This window comes from Moschus berezovskii, chromosome 14, assembly GCF_049115385.1.
Source record: "Moschus berezovskii isolate FMDL1 chromosome 14, NW_MosBer_1.0, whole genome shotgun sequence".
NCBI classification, from domain to species: Eukaryota; Metazoa; Chordata; class Mammalia; order Artiodactyla; family Moschidae; genus Moschus; species Moschus berezovskii.
The window spans coordinates 9655865-9673418 of NC_142473.1; the positions used below are offsets into that span (position 1 = coordinate 9655865).

General features: G+C 40.8%; 1 protein-coding gene across 10 annotated transcripts in view; it reads left to right on the forward strand.

The window, feature by feature from the left end:
* Positions 1-17554, forward strand: part of TMEM123 (transmembrane protein 123) — a 90227-nt gene that overhangs the window by 18151 nt on the left and 54522 nt on the right. For 3 of the 10 annotated variants that reach the window (XM_088842879.1, XM_088842883.1, XM_088842881.1), the window contains exons 5-8: positions 992-1048; positions 6000-6056; positions 11345-11401; positions 15478-15534. In XM_088842879.1, the coding sequence (XP_088699005.1) occupies positions 992-1048; positions 6000-6056; positions 11345-11401; positions 15478-15534 (228 nt within the window). The remainder of the gene's footprint in view (positions 1-991; positions 1049-5999; positions 6057-11344; positions 11402-15477; positions 15535-17554) is intronic. The other 7 variants (XM_088842880.1, XM_088842888.1, XM_088842886.1 and 4 more) reach the window with 5 other exon arrangements.

Sequence of the window (17554 nt, forward strand, 5' to 3'; positions counted from 1 at the left end):
TCCTGTGGGTCTCCTGTGGGTCTTCCTGTGGGTCTTCTGTCACTGCCTAGCTGTGTTCCGGTCGCAGAATTGTTTTCGGGGTTAGATGGGCTAATGCAAGTTACATGCTCCCCACACGGCGTGGCATGTAGTAAGCCCTTCATAATATTGTCAATTATTTGCTCCATGCTGCTAATACATCTAAATATATAGTCTGCTGACCTTGATCTTTTTCAGGTTGAATCTTCACACCATAGTCTTTTGGGATAAATGGATTATGGTTCTACCAAGAAGAAGGAATTTGCACACAGAGTGAAGATAGCTCCATCAGAATTGTTATTGCTTACTTTCTTTGTACTTGGGAGGTTTTTGAGGTGGGGGAGGCCTTCTTTGTGAAAAGTACACAATAATATACTTGCTCGCCTCCCATGTATTATATGTGTTTAATCTTCCATTATATAAAGATCCAGTGTGAATGATACACCCTGAAAAGTTGCTTAACTGAAGCATAGTATTCCAAACTTTTTCCAAATTTTAAGTACTAGTAAAAATTCAAAGAATTATATCAAGAAGTCTTCCAATTTTAAGTGAAAACCATAACCCACTTCATTGTCTCTCCATTGTATGAAGTTAGGTGTGCTGGTGTACCAGACCTGGGAACTAGTTAATAGTAAGGGTGGTCCACTCTCCTCAGAAGAGCATAGTTGTCAGAGTATAAATTCCTCATAAAAAGAAGGCCTCATGTTCAAACTACTTTATCAGTGTCTGACACATAGTAAGTACCTGGTAAGCATTATATTAGCTACATATTTTCTGTCTGAAAAAATCCAGTGATACAGATGTAGATTTATGAACAGTTTCAAGGCATGTTTCATAGAACCAGTGCAAAAGCAGAACTTCCCGTGGAATAATCTACCCTTCCACCCCGCAGAGGCCGAAAGAAACATATTGCCAGTATCCTTAGTTAAATATTGATGTCCATTCTTCACAGGATATTTCTTTATTTTTATAGGAGCTCCAAGCCAGAAGAATCCTCAGTCTGTAGGAAACTCCAATGGTAACCAAGGAGGTGAGTTTAAAAAGGTCAGAAAACGGATTATCTGTGTAGCATACATAAAGTAACATCAGCTAGTCCTGTATGTGTAACCTGGTACACTGACCTGTCTTAACCATGATTTGTGCATTTCTGAATACTTAAAGCCTACCATGAAAGGCTTCCCTTAGTAGGCATCAGGAAATGATAGTTCACTGGATTCACCATCTTTCTCAGTTTAACAACGTTGTGAGTAATTCTAAAACTATTAATAAAAACATACTGGAATTTATTAGTGAGTTTTGAAGCACATTTTTTGGTGTGACATTGTGCGCTTGCCTATGGATATGAACTGAAATTCATAAATCTGCTGATCTTGCTGGTAAAAGAAATTGCTTTAAGCTGGTCAGCCATGGCAGCATTAATTTGCCTTGGTGGACTCTAAGGAGACCCTGCTTATATTTCACCCATCAGTTAGATTTCAATCCATGCCCTTGCTTCCTTATTGAAACAGTAGATGAGGCTTTTTTCATGTGCGTTTACTGTGGGACATATCAATTTCCTCCTTAATTTTCTGAATTAACTTGGAAGGATAGGAACCAGACTAATGTTATAAATAATAAAACTATCAACGCACGTATCTTCTAAGTAATATTTAGTTTATCTTCTCACAGCCTTTATTAAAAGTGACAGAGGTAGAAACTTTTAAAAGGTACACAAATCCTATCACTGAACCCATTTTTTCTACTTTTATTCAACAAATATTTATTGAGTGTCTTTGATGTGTGGAACAGTACAAAAGGGACCAAGCTCTGACTTCTTGGTGTTTTTGTTTCTTTGTTGTGTTATTTTATTGCTGAAACACACACATAACTTAAAATTCACAGAGTTTGCCATTTTTAAGTGTACAGGTGGCATTAAATACATTCATGATGTTGTGCGTTGTCACAGATTTTTTATTAATTTTTTATTGCAAGACAATTTACAGGGTTGTGTTAATTTCTGCTGTACAGCAAAATGACCTAGTTATATACATATATACATTCTTTTTATTTTCTTTTCCATTGTGGTTTATTCCAGAATAGTAAATGTTAGTTTCTTGAGCATCGTTGTTTCTCAGTTCTATATGTATCAGTTTGCATCTACTAACCCCAGATAGGACTGCCCTCCCCGACCCAGGCTCCCCCTTGGAAACTCTAAGTCTGTTCTGTATGTCTGTGAGTCTGTTTCTACTTCACAGATGGGTTCATTTCTGCCATAGTTTAGATTCCACATATAGTGATTTGTTGATGTTTAGTCACTAAGTCATGTCCGAATCTGAGACCCCATGTACTGCAGCATACCAAGCTTCCTGGTCCTTCAAGTCTCCCAGAGTTTGCTCAAACTCTTGTGCATTTAATAAGATCACTGATTAATCAGTGATTACCTCAGATATGCAGATGACACCACCCTTATGGCAGAAAGTGAAGAGGAACTAAAAAGCCGCTTGATGACAGTGAAAGAGAAGAGTGAAAAAGTTGGCTTAAAACTCAAAATTCAGAAAACTATGATCATGGCATCTGGTCCCATCACGTCATGGGAGATAGATGGGGAAACAGTGGAGACAGTATCAAACTTTATTTTTGGGGGCTCCAAAATCACTGCAGATGCTGATTGCAGGCATGAAATTAAAAGACGCTTTCTCCTTGGAAGGAAAGTTATGACCAACCTAGACAGCATATTAAAAAGCAGAGACATTACTTTGCCAACCAATGTCCGTCTAGTCAAGGCTATGGTTTTTCCAGTGGTCATGTTTGGATGTGAGGATTGGACTGTGAAGAAAGCTGAGCGCAAAAGAATTAATGCTTTTGAACTGTGGTGTTGGAGAAGACTCTTGAGACCCCCTTGGACTGCAAGGAAATCCAACCAGTCCATTATAAAGGAGATCAGTCCTAAAGCTGAAACTCCAATACTTTGACCACCTCATGGGAAGAGTTGACTCACTGGAAAAAGACTGTGATGCTGGGAGGGATTGCGGGCAGGAGAAGGAGACGACAGAGAATGAGGTGGCTGGATGGCATCACCGAGTCAATGGACAAGAGTTTGAGTGAACTCCGGGAGTTGGTGATGGACAGGGAGGCCTGGCGTGCTGTGATTCATGGGGTCGCAAAGAGTTGGAAACGACTGAGTGACTGAACTGAACTGAATCCATCCAGTTACTTCATCCTCTGTTGTCCACTTCTTCTCTTGCCCTCAATCTTTCCCAGCATCAGGGTCTTTTCCAATGAGTCAGTTCTTTGATTCAGGTGGCCAAAGTATTGTATCTTCAGCATTAGTTTTTCCAATGAATATTGAGGTTGATTTTCTTTAGGATTGACTGGTTTGATACCCTTGCTGTCCAAGGGACTCTTAAGAATTTTCTCCAGCACCACAGTTGAAAAGTATCAATTCTTTGTGTTCAGCCTTCTTTATAGTCCAGCTCCCATCCATATATGACTACTGTAGAAACCATAGCTTTGATGAGACGGACCTTTGTTGGCAAAACAATAACTGCTTTTTAATGAGCTAAGTATAATGTGATTGCCAGACTTCAAAAGCCACCGTATTGGGTAGCCAATTAGGAGATAAAATGAATCTTAATGAATCTGTGCCACTTTATGAACTTAATTCCATCTAATGAAGTATTCTGCTGTAATACTTGGTCCTTTTTGGTGCGTAAAGCACTCGCCTCCTTGTACTTAGATTGTCCAAGACATTCTTTATTTCAGTGCTTGCTAACAGTAGGTACTTCATAAGTATTTTTTGAAAAGGTGAAGAGGTCTTAAAACTAGAAAGAGCTTAGAAGGCAGTTTCATCAACAACAGGGAGAGAAAAACTGGAGGCTCTTGTAATCTGGGCAAAACATGAAATCATGGGATAATGGGGATAAGTGGGTAGAGTCTAAATCTACTTGGAGAGTGGAACTGAAATCATTGCTAATGGACTGGATGGTAGAGTGAGGGAGAAGGAAGAAACAAAAGATAACTTCCTGGTGTTAGGGTTGAGCAACCAGCAATGCAACAACTGGGAACATGGGGGCAGAAGCAGGTTCATCGTAGAAAATGAGCTCTTCCATTTGCCACTCTCATGTACGCGCTTTGGAATCAAACAGCCTGGTCCGCATCTGAGAATCCACCGCTTACTGTCTGGGTGACCAAAATCGGCCTGCAAGGCAGGAGACCCTGGTTCCATTCCTGAGTGGGAAAGATCCCCTGGAGAAAGGGATCAGCTACCCACTCCAGGATTCATGGGCTTCCCTGGTGGCTCAGATGGTAAAAAATCCCGCCTGCAGTGCAGGAGACCTGGATTCAATCCCTGGGTTGGGAAGATCCCCTGGAAGAGAACATGACAACTCACTCCAGTATTCTTGCCTGGAGAATCTCCATGGACAGAGGTGCCTGGTGGGCTACAGTCCACGGGATCGCAAAGAGTCCGACACAATGGAGAAACTAAACACAGTTAGGTGGTCTCCTGTGGGTCTCCTATGGGTCTTCTGTCACTGCCTAGCTGTGTTCTAGTAGCAGAATTGTTTTGGGGGTTAGATGGACTAATGCAGGTTTCATGCTACCCACAAGGGTGGCATGTAGTAAGCCCTTCATAATATTGTCAGTATTTGCTCCCTGCTGCTAAATACAGCTAAATACATGGTCTACTGACCTTGACCTTTTTCAGGTTTAATCTTCACACCAAAGTCTTTTGGGATAAATGGATTATGGTTCCAGCAAGAGGAAGAAATTGGCACACAGAGTAAAGATAGCTTCTTCAGAATTGTTATTGCGTACTTTCTTTGTATTTGGGAGGCTTTTGTTGTGGGGTTGGCCTTCTTTGGAAAAGTACACAGTACTTGGTCACTTCCCATTTAATATATGTGTTTAATCTTCCATTATATAAAGATCCAGGGTGAATAATGCACCCTGAAGGGTGGATTAACTGGAGCATGAATTCCTCCAAACTTTTTCCACATTTAAAGGTACTAGTTAAAAATTCAAAGAATTATATCAAGAAGGCTTCCAATTTTAAGTGAAAACCCTAACCCACTTCATCATCTCTCCATTGTATGAAGTTAGGCGTGCTGGTGTACCAGACCTGGGGCAGTCATTAATAGTAAGGGTGGTCCACTCTCCTCAGAAGAGCAGAGTTGTCAGAGTAGAAATTCCTCATGACCACATGGCCTCATGTCCAAACTAGTTTATCAGTGCCTGACACATAGTAAGTATCTGGTAAGTGTTTCATTCAGTTCAGTTCAGTTCAGTTCAGTCGCTCAGTCGTGTCCAACTCTCCGCGACCCCATGAATCACAGCACGCCAGGCCTCCCTATCCATCAGCAACTCCCGGAGTACACTCAAACTCATGTCCATTGAGTCGGTGTTGCCATCCAGCCATCTCATTCTCTGTCGTCCCCTTTTCCTCCCGCCCCCAACCTTTCCCAGCATCAGAATCTTTTCCAGTGAGTCAACTCGTCGCATGAGGTGGCCAAAGTATTGCAGTTTCAGCTTTAGCATCAGTCCTTCCAATGAACACCCAGGATTGATCTCCTCTAGAATGGACTGGTTGGATCTCCTTGCAGTATAAGGGACTCTCAAGAGTCTTCTCCAACACCACAGTTCAAAAGCATCGATTCTTCGGCGATCAGCTTTCTTCACAGTCCAACTCTCACATCCATACATGACCACGGGAAAAACCGTTGCCTTGACTAGACGGACCTTGGTTGGCAAAGTAATGTCTCTGCTTTTTAATATACTATCAAGTGTTTCATTAGCTGTATGTATTCTGTTGAAAAAAATCCAGTGATACAGATCTAGATTTATGAACAGTTTCAAAGCATGTTTCATAGAAACAGTTGAAAAGCAGAACTTCCTGTGGGATAATCGACCCTCTCGCCCCCCAGAGGCTGAAAGCAACATATTGCCAGTACCCTTAGTTAAACATTGATGTCCTTTCTTCACAGAATATTTCTTTGTTTTTATAGGGGCTTCAAACCAGAATAATCCTCAGTCTGTAGGAAACTCCAATGATAACCAAGGAGGTGAGTTTAAAAAGGTCAGAAAACAGATTATCTGTTTAGCATACATAAAGTAATATCAGCTAGTCCTGTATATGTAAGCTGGTACACTGACCTGTCTTAACCATGATTTGTACATTTCTGAATACTTAAAGCCTACCATGAAAGGCTTCCCTTAGTAGGCATCAGGAAATGATAGTTCACTGGAATCATCATCTTTCTCAGTTTAGCAAAGTTGTGAGTAAATTCTAAAGCTATTAATAAAAACACACTGGAATTTATTAGTGAGTTTTGGTGTGACATTGTGCGCTCTGCCTATGGATATGAACTATTATTCGTAAATCTGCTGATCTTGCTGGTGGAAGGAATCACTTTAAGCTGGTCAGCCATGTCAGCTTCAGGTTGCCTTGGTGGACTCTAAGAAGACCCGGCTTATGTTTCACCCATCAGTTAGATTTCAGTCCACCCCCTTGCTTCCTTATTGGAACAGTAGATGAGGCTTTTCTCTTGTGCATTTAGTTTGGGACAGATGGATTTCTTCCTTGATTTTCTGATTTAACATGGAAGGATAGGAGCCAGACTGATGTTATAAATAATAAAACTATCAACGCATGTATCTTCTAATTAATATTTAGTTTATCTTCTCACAGCCTTTATTAAGAGTGACAGAGGTAGAAACTTAAAAAAGGTACACAAATCCTATCACTGGACCCATTTTTTCTACTTTTATTCAACATTGTCTTTGATATGTGGACACAGTTCAAAAGGGACCTATCTCTGACTTCTTGGTGTTTTTGTTTCTATGTTGTATTATTTTATTGTTGAAACACAAACATAAGTTAAAATTCATTTGTTTTTTGTGTTATTCTATTGTTGAAATACACATAACATAAAAATCAGAGTTAGCCATTTTTAAGTGTACAGGTGGCCTTAAATACATTCACAATGTTGTGCATTGTCAACGGAGATTATTTATTAAATGTTTATTGAAGTATAGTTAATATAGAATGTGTTGTGTTAATTTCTGCTGTACAGTAAAATGACTTAGTTATATACATATATACATTCTTTTTTATTTTCTTTTCCATTGTAGTTTATTCCAGAATAGTAAATGTAGTTCCCTGTGCACTCTTGTTGTTTCTCAATTCTTTGTGTAACAGTTTGCATCGACTAACCCCAGACTCCTAGTCCCCCCACTCCCTGACCCCTGCACCCCTTGTAAACCCTAAGTGTGTTCTGTGTGTCTGTGAGTCTGTTTCTACTTCATAGATAGGTTCATTTGCCCCATATCTTGGTTCAACTTATAAGTGATTTGTTTTTCTTTAGTCACCAAGTCGTGTCTGACTCTGTGACCCCATGGACTGCAGCATGACAAGCTTCCTGGTCTTTCATGTCTCTCGGAGTTTGTTCAAACCCATGTCCATTTAATCAGATCACTAATTAATCAGTGATTAATCCATCCAGTCACTTCATCCTGTTGCCCCCTTCTGCTTTTGCCCTCAGTCTTTCCCAGCATCGGACTCTTGTCCAGTGAGTCAGCTCTTTGCATCAGGTGGCCAAAGTATTTTAGCTTCAGCATCAGTCTTTCCAATGAATATTGAGGGTTGATTTTCTTTAGGATTCACTGGTTTGATCTCCTTGTTGTCCAAGAGACTCTTACGAATCTTCCCTGGCACCACATTAAAAAGCATCAATTCTTTTCTTTTCACCCTTCTTTATGGTCTGACTCACATCTGTACATGACTACTGGAAAAATCATAGCTTTGACTAGACAGACCTTTGTTGGCAAATGGTGTCTCTGCTTTTTAATAAGCTAAGTATAAAGTGACTGCAGACTTCAAAAGCCACCATAATGGGTAGCCAATTAGGAGATGAAATTAATCTTCAATGAATCTGTACCACATTTTTAACTGAACTTAATTACATTTAGTGAAGTATTCTGCTGTAATACCTGGTCTTTTTTTGTCACGTAAAGCATCTGCTTCCTTGTACTTAGATCGTCCAAGACATTCTTTATTTCAGTGCTTGCACACAGTAGGTACTTCATAAGTATTTTTGAAAAGCGGTGAAGAGGTCTTAAAACTAGAAACAGCTTAGAAAGAAGGCAGCTTCTGCCTGCTTCCTCAAGCAAGAAAAAATAAAAAAGGAAAGCATCCATCATAAGAGTGACAACAGCAGGGAGAGGAAAACAGGAGGCTCTTATAATCTGGGCAAAAGATGAACACATAGTGTAATGGGGATAAGTGGGTAGAGTCTAGATCTACTTGGAGAGTGGAACTGAAATCATTGCTAATGGACTGGATGGTGGAGTGAGGAAGAAGGAAGAATCAAAAGATAGCTTCCTGGTGTTAGGGTTGAGCAACCAGCAATGCAACAACTGGGAACATGGGGGCAGAAGCAGGTTCATCGTAGAAAATCAGCTCTTCCATTTGCCACTTTCATGTACGCGCTTTGGAATCAAACAGCCTGGTCCACAGCTGAGAATCTGCCGCTTACTGGCTGGGTGGCTAGAATCGGCCTGCAAGGCAGGAAAACCTGGTTCGATTCCTGGGTGGGAAAGATCCCCTCGAGAAAGGGATCGGCTACCCACTCCAGGATTCATGGGCTTCCCTGGTGGCTCAGATGATAAAGAATCTGCCTGCAGTGCAGGAGACTTGGATTTGATCCCTGTGTTGGGAAGATGCCCGGGAGGAGGACATGGCAACTCACTCCAGTATTCTTGCCTGGAGAATCTCCATGGACAGAGGAGCCTGGTGGACTAAAGTCCACAGGATTGCAAAAAGTCACACACAATGAATGGAGCAACTAAACACAGCTGAGTGGTCTCCTATGGGTCTCATGTGGGTATTCCTGTGGGTCTTCTGTCACTGCCTAGCTGTGTTCCTGTCGCAGAATTATTTTCGGGGTTAGATAGGCTAATGCATGTTACATGCTCCCCACACGGCGTGGCATGTAGTAAGCCCTTCATAATATTGTCAATTACTTGCTCGCTGCTGCTAAATAAATCTAAATACATAGTCTACTGACCTTGATCTTTTTCAGGTTGAATCTTCACACCATAGTCTTTTGGGATAAATGGATTATGGTTCCACCAAGAGGAAGAAATTTGCACACAGAGTGAAGATAGCTCCATCAGAATTGTTACTGCTTACTTTCTTTGTACTTGGGAGGTTTTTGAGGTGGTGGAGGCCTTCTTAGTGAAAAGCACACAATAATACACTTGCTCGCCTCCCGTGTAATATATGTGTTTAATCTTCCATTATATAAAGATCCAGGCTGAATGATGCACCTTGAAAAATTGCTTAACTGAAGCGTAGAATTCTTCCAGACTTTTTCCAAATTTTAAGTTACTAGTAAAAATGCAAAGAATTATGTCAAGAAGGCTTCCAAGTTTACATGAAAACCCTAACCTACTTCATCTTCTCTCCATTGTATGAAGTTTGGCGTGCAGGTGTACCAGATCTGGGCACTAATTAATAGTAAGGGTGGTACACTCTCCTCAGAATAGCAGAGCTATCTGTAGTAGAAATTCCTCATAACCACAAGGCCTCATGTCCAAACTATTTTATCAGTGGCTGGCACATAGTAAGTACCTGGTAAGTGTTACATTAGCTGTATGTCTTCTGTCTGAAAAAATCCAGTGATACAGATATAGATTTATGAACAGTTTCAAGGCATGTTTCATGAAAGCAGTGCAAAAGCAGAACTTCCCGTGGAATAATATACGCTACCACCCCCCAGAGGCCGAAAGAAACATATTGTCAGTTCAGTTCAGTTCAGTTCAGTCGCTCAGTCATGTCTGACTCTTTGCAACCCCAAGAATCACAGCACGCCAGGGCTCCCTATCCATCACCAAATCCTGGAGTTCACTCAAACTCATGTCCATCAAGTCGGTGATGCCATCCAGCCATCTCATTCTCTGTCGTCCCCTTCTCCTCCTGCCCCCAATCTCTCCCAACATCAAAGTCTTTTCCAGTGACTCAACTCTTCACATGAGTTGGCCAAAGTATTGGAGTTTCACCTTCAGCATCAGTCCTTCCAGTGAACACCCAGGACTGATCTCCTTTAGGATGGACTGGTTGGATCTCCTTGCAGTCCAAGGGACTCTCAAGAGTCTTCTCCAGCACCACAGTTCAAAAGCATCAATTCTTTGGCACACATTTTTCTTCACAGTCCAACTCTCCCATCCACACATGACCACTGAAAAAAACCATAGCCTTGACTAGACGGATGTTGGTTGGCAAAGTAATGTCTCTGCTTTTTAATATACTATCTAGGTTGGTCATAACTTTCCTTCCACGGTGTAAGCGTCTTTTAATTTCATGGCTGCAGTCAGCATCTTCAGTGATTTTGGAGCCCAAAAAAATAAAGTCTGACACTGTTTCCACTGTTTCCCCATCTATTTCCCATGAAGTGATGGGACCAGATGCCATGATCTTAGTTTTCTGAATGCTGAGCCTTAAGCCAACTTTTTCACTCTCCTCTTTCACTGTCATCAAGAGGATTTTTAGTTCCTCTTCACTTTCTGCCATAAGAGTGGTGTCATCTGCATATCTGAGGTTATTGATATTTCTCCCAGCAGTCTTGATTCCAGCCTGTGCTTCTTCCAGCCCAGCATTCCTCATAATGTATTCTGCATATAAATTTTATAAGCAGGGTGTCAATTTACAACCTTGATGTACAACTTTTCCTATTTGGAACCAGTCTGTTGTTCCATGTCCAGTTCTAACTGTTGCTTCGTGACCTGCATACAGGTTTCTCAAGAGACATGTGGTCTGGTATTCCCATCTCTTTCAGAATTTTCCACAGTTTGTTGTGATCCACACAGTCAGAAGCTTTGGCATAGTCAATGAAGCAGAAATAGATGTTTTTCTGGAACTCTTTTGCTTTCTCCATGATCCAGCGGATTTTTGCCATTTGATCTCTGGTTCCTCTGCCTTTTCTAAAACCTGCTTGAACATCTGGAATTTTACGGTTCACGTATTGATGAAGCCTGGCTTGGAGAATTTTGAGCATGACTTTACTAGCGTGTGAGATAGGTGCAATTGTGCGGTAGTTTGAGCATTCTTTGGCATTGCCTTTCTTTCGGATTGGAATGAAGACTGACCTTTTCCAGTCCTGTGGCCACTGCTGAGTTTTCCAAATTTGCTGGCATAGTGAGTGCAGCACTTTCAAAGCATCGTCTTTCAGGACTTGAAACAGCTCAGCTGGAATTCCATCACCTCCACTAGCTTTGTTCATAGTGACGCTTTCAGTACCCTTAGTTAAATATTGATGTCCATTCTTCACAGAATATTTCTTTGTTTTTATAGGAGCTTCAAGCCAGAATAATCCTCAGTCTGTAGGGAACTCCAGTGGTAACCAAGGAGGTGAGTTTAAAAAGGTCAGAAAATGGATTATCTGTCTAGCATACATAAAGTAACATCAGCTATCCTGTACATGTAAGCTGGTACACTGACCTGTCTTAACCATGATTTGTGCATTTCTGAATATTTAAAGCCTACCATGAAAGGCTTCCCTTAGTAGGCATCAGGAAATGATAGTTCACTGGATTCACCATCTTTCTCAGTTTAGCAAAGTTGTGAGTAAATTGTAAAATTATTAATAAAAACATACTGGAATTTATTACTGAGTTTTGAAGCACATTTTTTGTTTTTACATTTTGGGCTCTGTCTATGGATATGAAGTAGAATTCATAAATCTGCTGATCTTGCTGATAGAAGAAATCACTTTAGGCTGGTCAGCCATGGCAGCCTCAATTTGCCTTGGTGGACTCTAAGAAGACCCTGCTTATATTTCACCCATCAGTTAGATTTCAGCCCACACCCTTGCTTCCTTATTGAAACAGTAGATGAGGTTTTTTCTTGTGCGTTTAGTTTGGGACATATGGATTTCCTCCTTGATTTTCTGAATTAATTTGGAAGGATAGGAACCAGACTAATGTTATAAATAATTAAACTATCAACGCATGTTTCTTCTAAGTAATATTTAGTTTATCTTCTCATGGCCTTTATTAAGAGTGACAGAGGTAGAAACTTTAAAAAGGTACACAAATCCTATCACTGGACCCATTTTTTCTACTTTTATTCAGCAAATATTTATTGAGTGTGAAGCAACAGTCAGAACTGGACATGGAACAGCAGACTGGTTCCAAATAGGAAAAGGAGTACGTCAAGGCTGTATATTGTCACCTTGCTTATTTAAGTTATATGCAGAGTACATCATGAGGAACGCTGGGCTGGAAGAAGCACAAGCTGGAATCAAGATTACTGGGAGAACTATCAATAACCTCAGATATGCAGATGACACCACCCTTATGGCAGAAGGTGAAGAGGAACTCAAAAGCCTCTTGATGAAAGTGAAAGAGGAGAGTGAAAAGGTTAGATTGAAGCTCAACATTCAGAAAACAAAGATCATGGCATCTGGCCCCATCACTTCATGGGCAATAGATGGAAAAACAGTGGAAACAGTGTCAGACTTTATTTTTGGGGGCTCCAAAATCACTTCGGGTGCTGATTGCAGCCATGAAATTAAAAGACGCTTGCTCCTTGGAAGGAAAGTTATGACCAACCTAGATAGTATATTCAAAAGCAGAGACATTACTTTGCCAACCAGGGTCCATCTAGTCAAGGCTACGGTTTTTGCAGTGGTCATGTATGGATGTGAGAGTTCAACTGTGAAGAAACCTGAGTGCCGAAAAATTGATGCTTTTCAACTGTGGTGTTGGAGAAGACTCTTGAGAGTCCCTTGGACTGCAAGGAGATCCAACCAGTCCGTTGTAAAGGAGATCAGTCCTTGGTGTTCATTGGAAGGACTGATGCTAAAGCTGAAACTCCAGTACTTTGATCACCTCATGGGAAGAGTTGACTCACTGGAAAAGACTCTGATGTTGAGAGGGATTGGGGGAAGGAGGAGATGGGGACGACAGAAAATGAGTTGGCTGGATGGCATCACCGACTCGATGGACATGAGTTTGAGTGAACTCTAGGAGTTGGTGATGGACAGGGAGGCCTGACGTGCTGTGATTCATGGGGTCGCAAAGAGTTGGACACGACTGAGCGACTGACCTGAACTGAATCCATCCAGTCACTTCATCCTCTGTTGCCCCCTTCTTCTCTTGTCCTCAATCTTTCCCAGCATCAGGGTCTTTTCCAATGAGTCAGCTCTTTGATTCAGGTGGCCAAAGTATTGTAGCTTCAGCATCAGTCTTTCCAATGAATATTGAGGTTGATTTTCTTTAGAATTGACTGGTTTGATCTCCTTGCAGTCCAAGGGACTCTTAAGAATCTTATCTAGCACCACAGTTCAAAACCATCAACTCTTTGTGTTCAGCCCTCTTTATGTTATGAGCACATCCGTCCATGACTACTGTAAAAACCATACCTTTGACTCGATGGATCTTTGTTGGCAAAATAATATCTCCACTTTTTTATAAACTATGTATAAAGCGATAGCCAGACTTCAAAAGCCACCATATTGGGTTGGAAATTAGAAGATGAAATTAATCTTTAATGAATCTGTGCCACTTTATAAACTTAATTCCATTTAGTGAAGTATTCTGCTGTATACCTGGTCTTTTTTTGACATGTAAAGCACCTGTCTCCTTGTACTTAGATGGTCCAAGACATTCTTTATTTCGGTGCTTGCACACAGTAGGTACTTCGTAAGTATTTTTTGAAAAAGGTGAGGAGGTCTTAAAACTAGAAAGAGCTTAGAAAGAAGGAAGTTTCTGCCTGCTTCTTCAAGCCAAAAAAAGAAAAAAGGAAAGCATCCGTCGTAATAGTGACAACAGCAGGGAGAGGAAAACTGGAGGCTCATGTAATCTGGGCAAAAGATGAAGACACGGGGTAGTGGGGATAAGTGGGTAGAGTCTAGATCTACTTGGAGAGTGGAACTGAAATCATTGCTAATGGACTGGATGGTGGAGTGAGGAGGAATGAAGAATCAAAAGATAGCTTCCTGGTGTTAGGGTTGAGCAAACAGCAATGCAACAACTGGGAACATGGGGGCAGAAGCAGGTTTCATCGTAGAAAATCAGCACTTCCATTTGCCACTCTCATGTACGCGCTTTGGAATCAAACAGCCTGGTCCACAGCTGAGAATCTGCCGCTTACTGGCTGGGTGGCCAGAATCGGCCTGCATGGCAGGAAACCCTGGTTCACTTCCTGGGTGGGAAAGATCCCCTGGAGAAAGGAATCAGCTAGCCACTCCAGGATTCATGGGCTTCCCTGGTGGCTCAGATGGTAAAGAATCTGCCAGGAGTCCTGGATTCGATCCCTGGGTTGCTAAGATCCCCTGGAAGTGAACATGGCAACTCACTCCAGTATTCTTGCCTGGAGAATCTCCATGGACAGAGGTGCCTGGTAGGCTACAGTCCATGGGATCACAAAGAGTCAGACACAATGGAGCAACTAAACACTGCTGAGTGGTCTCCTATGGGTCTTCCTGTGGGTCTTCTGTCACTGCTTAGCTGTGTTCCAGTCGCAGAATTGTTTTGGGGTTTAGATGGGCTAATAGAGGTTACATGCTCCCCACACGGCGTGACATGTAGTAAGCCCTTCATAATATTGTCAGTTATTTGCTCCCTGCTGCTAAATACATCTTAATACATAGTCTACTGACCTTGACCTTTTTCAGGTTTAATTTTCACACCAAAGTCTTTTGGGATAAATGGATTGTGGTTTCACCAAGAGGAAGAAACTGGTACACAGAGTAAAGATAGCTTCTTCAGAATTGTTATTGCATACTTTCTTTGTACTTGGAATTTTTGGGGGGTGGGGGTGGCCTTCTTTGGAAAAGTACACAATAAGATACTTGGAAGCCTCCCTTTTAATATATGTGTTTAATCTTCCATTATATAAAGATCCAGGGTAAATAATGCACCCTGAAAAGTAGATTAACTGGAGCATGAATTCCTCCAAACTTTTTCCACATTTAAAGGTACTAGTTAAAAATTCAAAGAATTATATCAAGAAGGCTTCCAATTTTAAGTGAAAACCCTAACCCACTTCATCGTCTCTCCATTGTATGAAGTTACGCATGCTGGTGTACCAGATCTGATGCACTCGTTAATAGTAAGAGTGGTCCAGTCTGCTCAGAAGCGCAGAGTTGTCAGAGTAAAATTCCTCATAACACATATCCTCATGTCCAAACTAATTTATCAGTGCCTGACACATAGTAAGTACCTGGTAAGTGTTACATTAGCTGTATGTATGTCTTCTGTCTGAAAAAATCCAGTGATACAGATCTAGATTTATGAACAGTTTCAAAGCATGGTTCATAGACAGTGCAAAAGCAGAACTTCCTGTGGAATAATCTACCCTCTCACCCCCACAGAGGCAGAAAGAAAAAAAAAAGAAATAATTTAAAAAAAGAAACATATTGCCAGTACCCTTAGTTAAACATTGATGTCCTTTCTTCACAGAATATTTCTTTGTTTTTATAGGAACTCCAAACCAGAATAATCCTCAGTCTGTAGGAAACTCCAGTGGTAACCAAGGAGGTGAGTTTAAAAACGTCAGAAAATGGATTATCTGTCTAGCATACATAAAGTAATATCAGCTAGTCCTATACATGTAAGCTGGTACACTGACCTGTCTTAACCATGATTTGTGCATTTCTGAATACTTGAAGCCTACCATGAAAGGCTTCCCTTAGTAGGCATCAGGAAATGATAGTTCACTGGATTCATCATCTTTCTCAGTTTAGCAAAGTTGTGAGTAAATTCTAAAGCTATTAATAAAAACATACTGGAATTTATTGCTGAGTTTTGAAGCACATTTTTTGGTGTGACATTGTGCGCTCTACCTATGGATATGAACTATTATTCAGAAATCTGCTGATCTTGCTGGTAGAAGAAATCACTTTAAGCTGGTCAGCCATGGCAGCCTCAATTTTCCTTGGTGGACTTTAAGAAGACCCTGCTTATATCTCACCCATCAGTTAGATTTCAGTCCACTCCCTTGCTTCCTTATTGAAACAGTAGATGAGGTTTTTTCTTGTGCGTTTAGTTTGGGACATATGGATTTCCTCCTTGATTTTCTGAATTAACATGGAAGGATAGAAACCAGACTAATGTTATAAATAATAAAACTATCAACACATGTTTCTTTAAGTAATATTTAGTTTATCTTCTCACAGCCTTTATTAAGAGTGACAGAGGTAGAAACTTAAAAAAGATACACAAATCCTATCACTGGACCCGTTTTTTCTACTTTTATTCAACAAATATTTATTGAGTGTCTCTAATGTGTGGACACAGTAAAAAAGGGACCAGGCTCTGACTTCTTGGAGTTTTTGTTTTTGTGTTATTCTATCATTGAAACACACACATAACATAAAATTCACAGAGTTAGGCATTTTTAAGTGTACAGGTGGCATTAAATACATTCACAATGTTGTACATTGTCGCAGAGATTTTCTATTAATTTTTTATTGCAGTACAATTAATTTACAATGTTGTGTTAATTTCTGCTGTACAGAAAAATGACCTAGTTATATACATATATACATTCTTTTTATTTTCTTTTCCATTGTGGTTTATTCCAGAATAGTAAATGTAGTTTCCTGAGCACTGTAGTTTCTCAGTTCTATATGTAACAGTTTGCATCTACAAACCTCTGACTCCTAAGCCTGCCCTCCCCGACCCAGGCTCCCCCTTGGAAACTCTAAGCCTGTTCTGTATGTCTGTGAATCTGTTTCTACTCCACAGGTAGGTTCATTTGTGTCATAGTTTAGATTCCACATATAAGTGATTTGTTGATGTTTAGTCACTAAGTCAAGTCTGACTGAGACCCCACGTACCCCAGCATACCAAGCTTCCCGGTCCTTCATGTCTCCCAGAATTTGCTCAAACTCTTGTGCATTTAATAAGATTACTGATTAATCAGTGATTACCTCAGATATGCAGATGACACCACCCTTATGGCAGAAAGCAAAGAGGAACTAAAAAGCCTCTTGATGAAAGTGAAAGAGGAGAGTGAAAAAGTTGGCTTAAAGCTTAACATTCAGAAAACTAAGATCATGGCATCTGGTCTCATCACTTCATGGGAAATTGATGGGGAAACTATAAAAACAGTGTCAGACTTTATTTTTTTGTGCTCCAAAATCACTGCAGATGCTTACAGCCATGAAATTAAAAGACGTTTAATCTGTCGAAGGAAAGTTATGACCAACCTAGACAGCATATAAAAAAGCAAAGACATTACTCTGCCAACAAAGGTCCGTCTAGCCAAGGCTACGGTTTTTCCCATGGTCATGTATGGATGTTAGAGTTGGACTGTGAAGAAAGCTGAGTGCCAAAGAATTGATGCTTTTGAACTGTGGTGTTGGAGAAGACTCTTGAGAGTCCCTTGGGCTGCAAGGAGATCCAACCAGTCCATTGTAAAGGAGATCAGTCCTGGGTGTTCATTGGAAGGACTGATGCTAAAGCTGAAACTCCAATACTTTGGCCACCTCATGGGAAGAGTTGACTCACTGGAAAAGACTCTGATGCTAGGAGGCATTGGAGGCAGGAGGAGAAG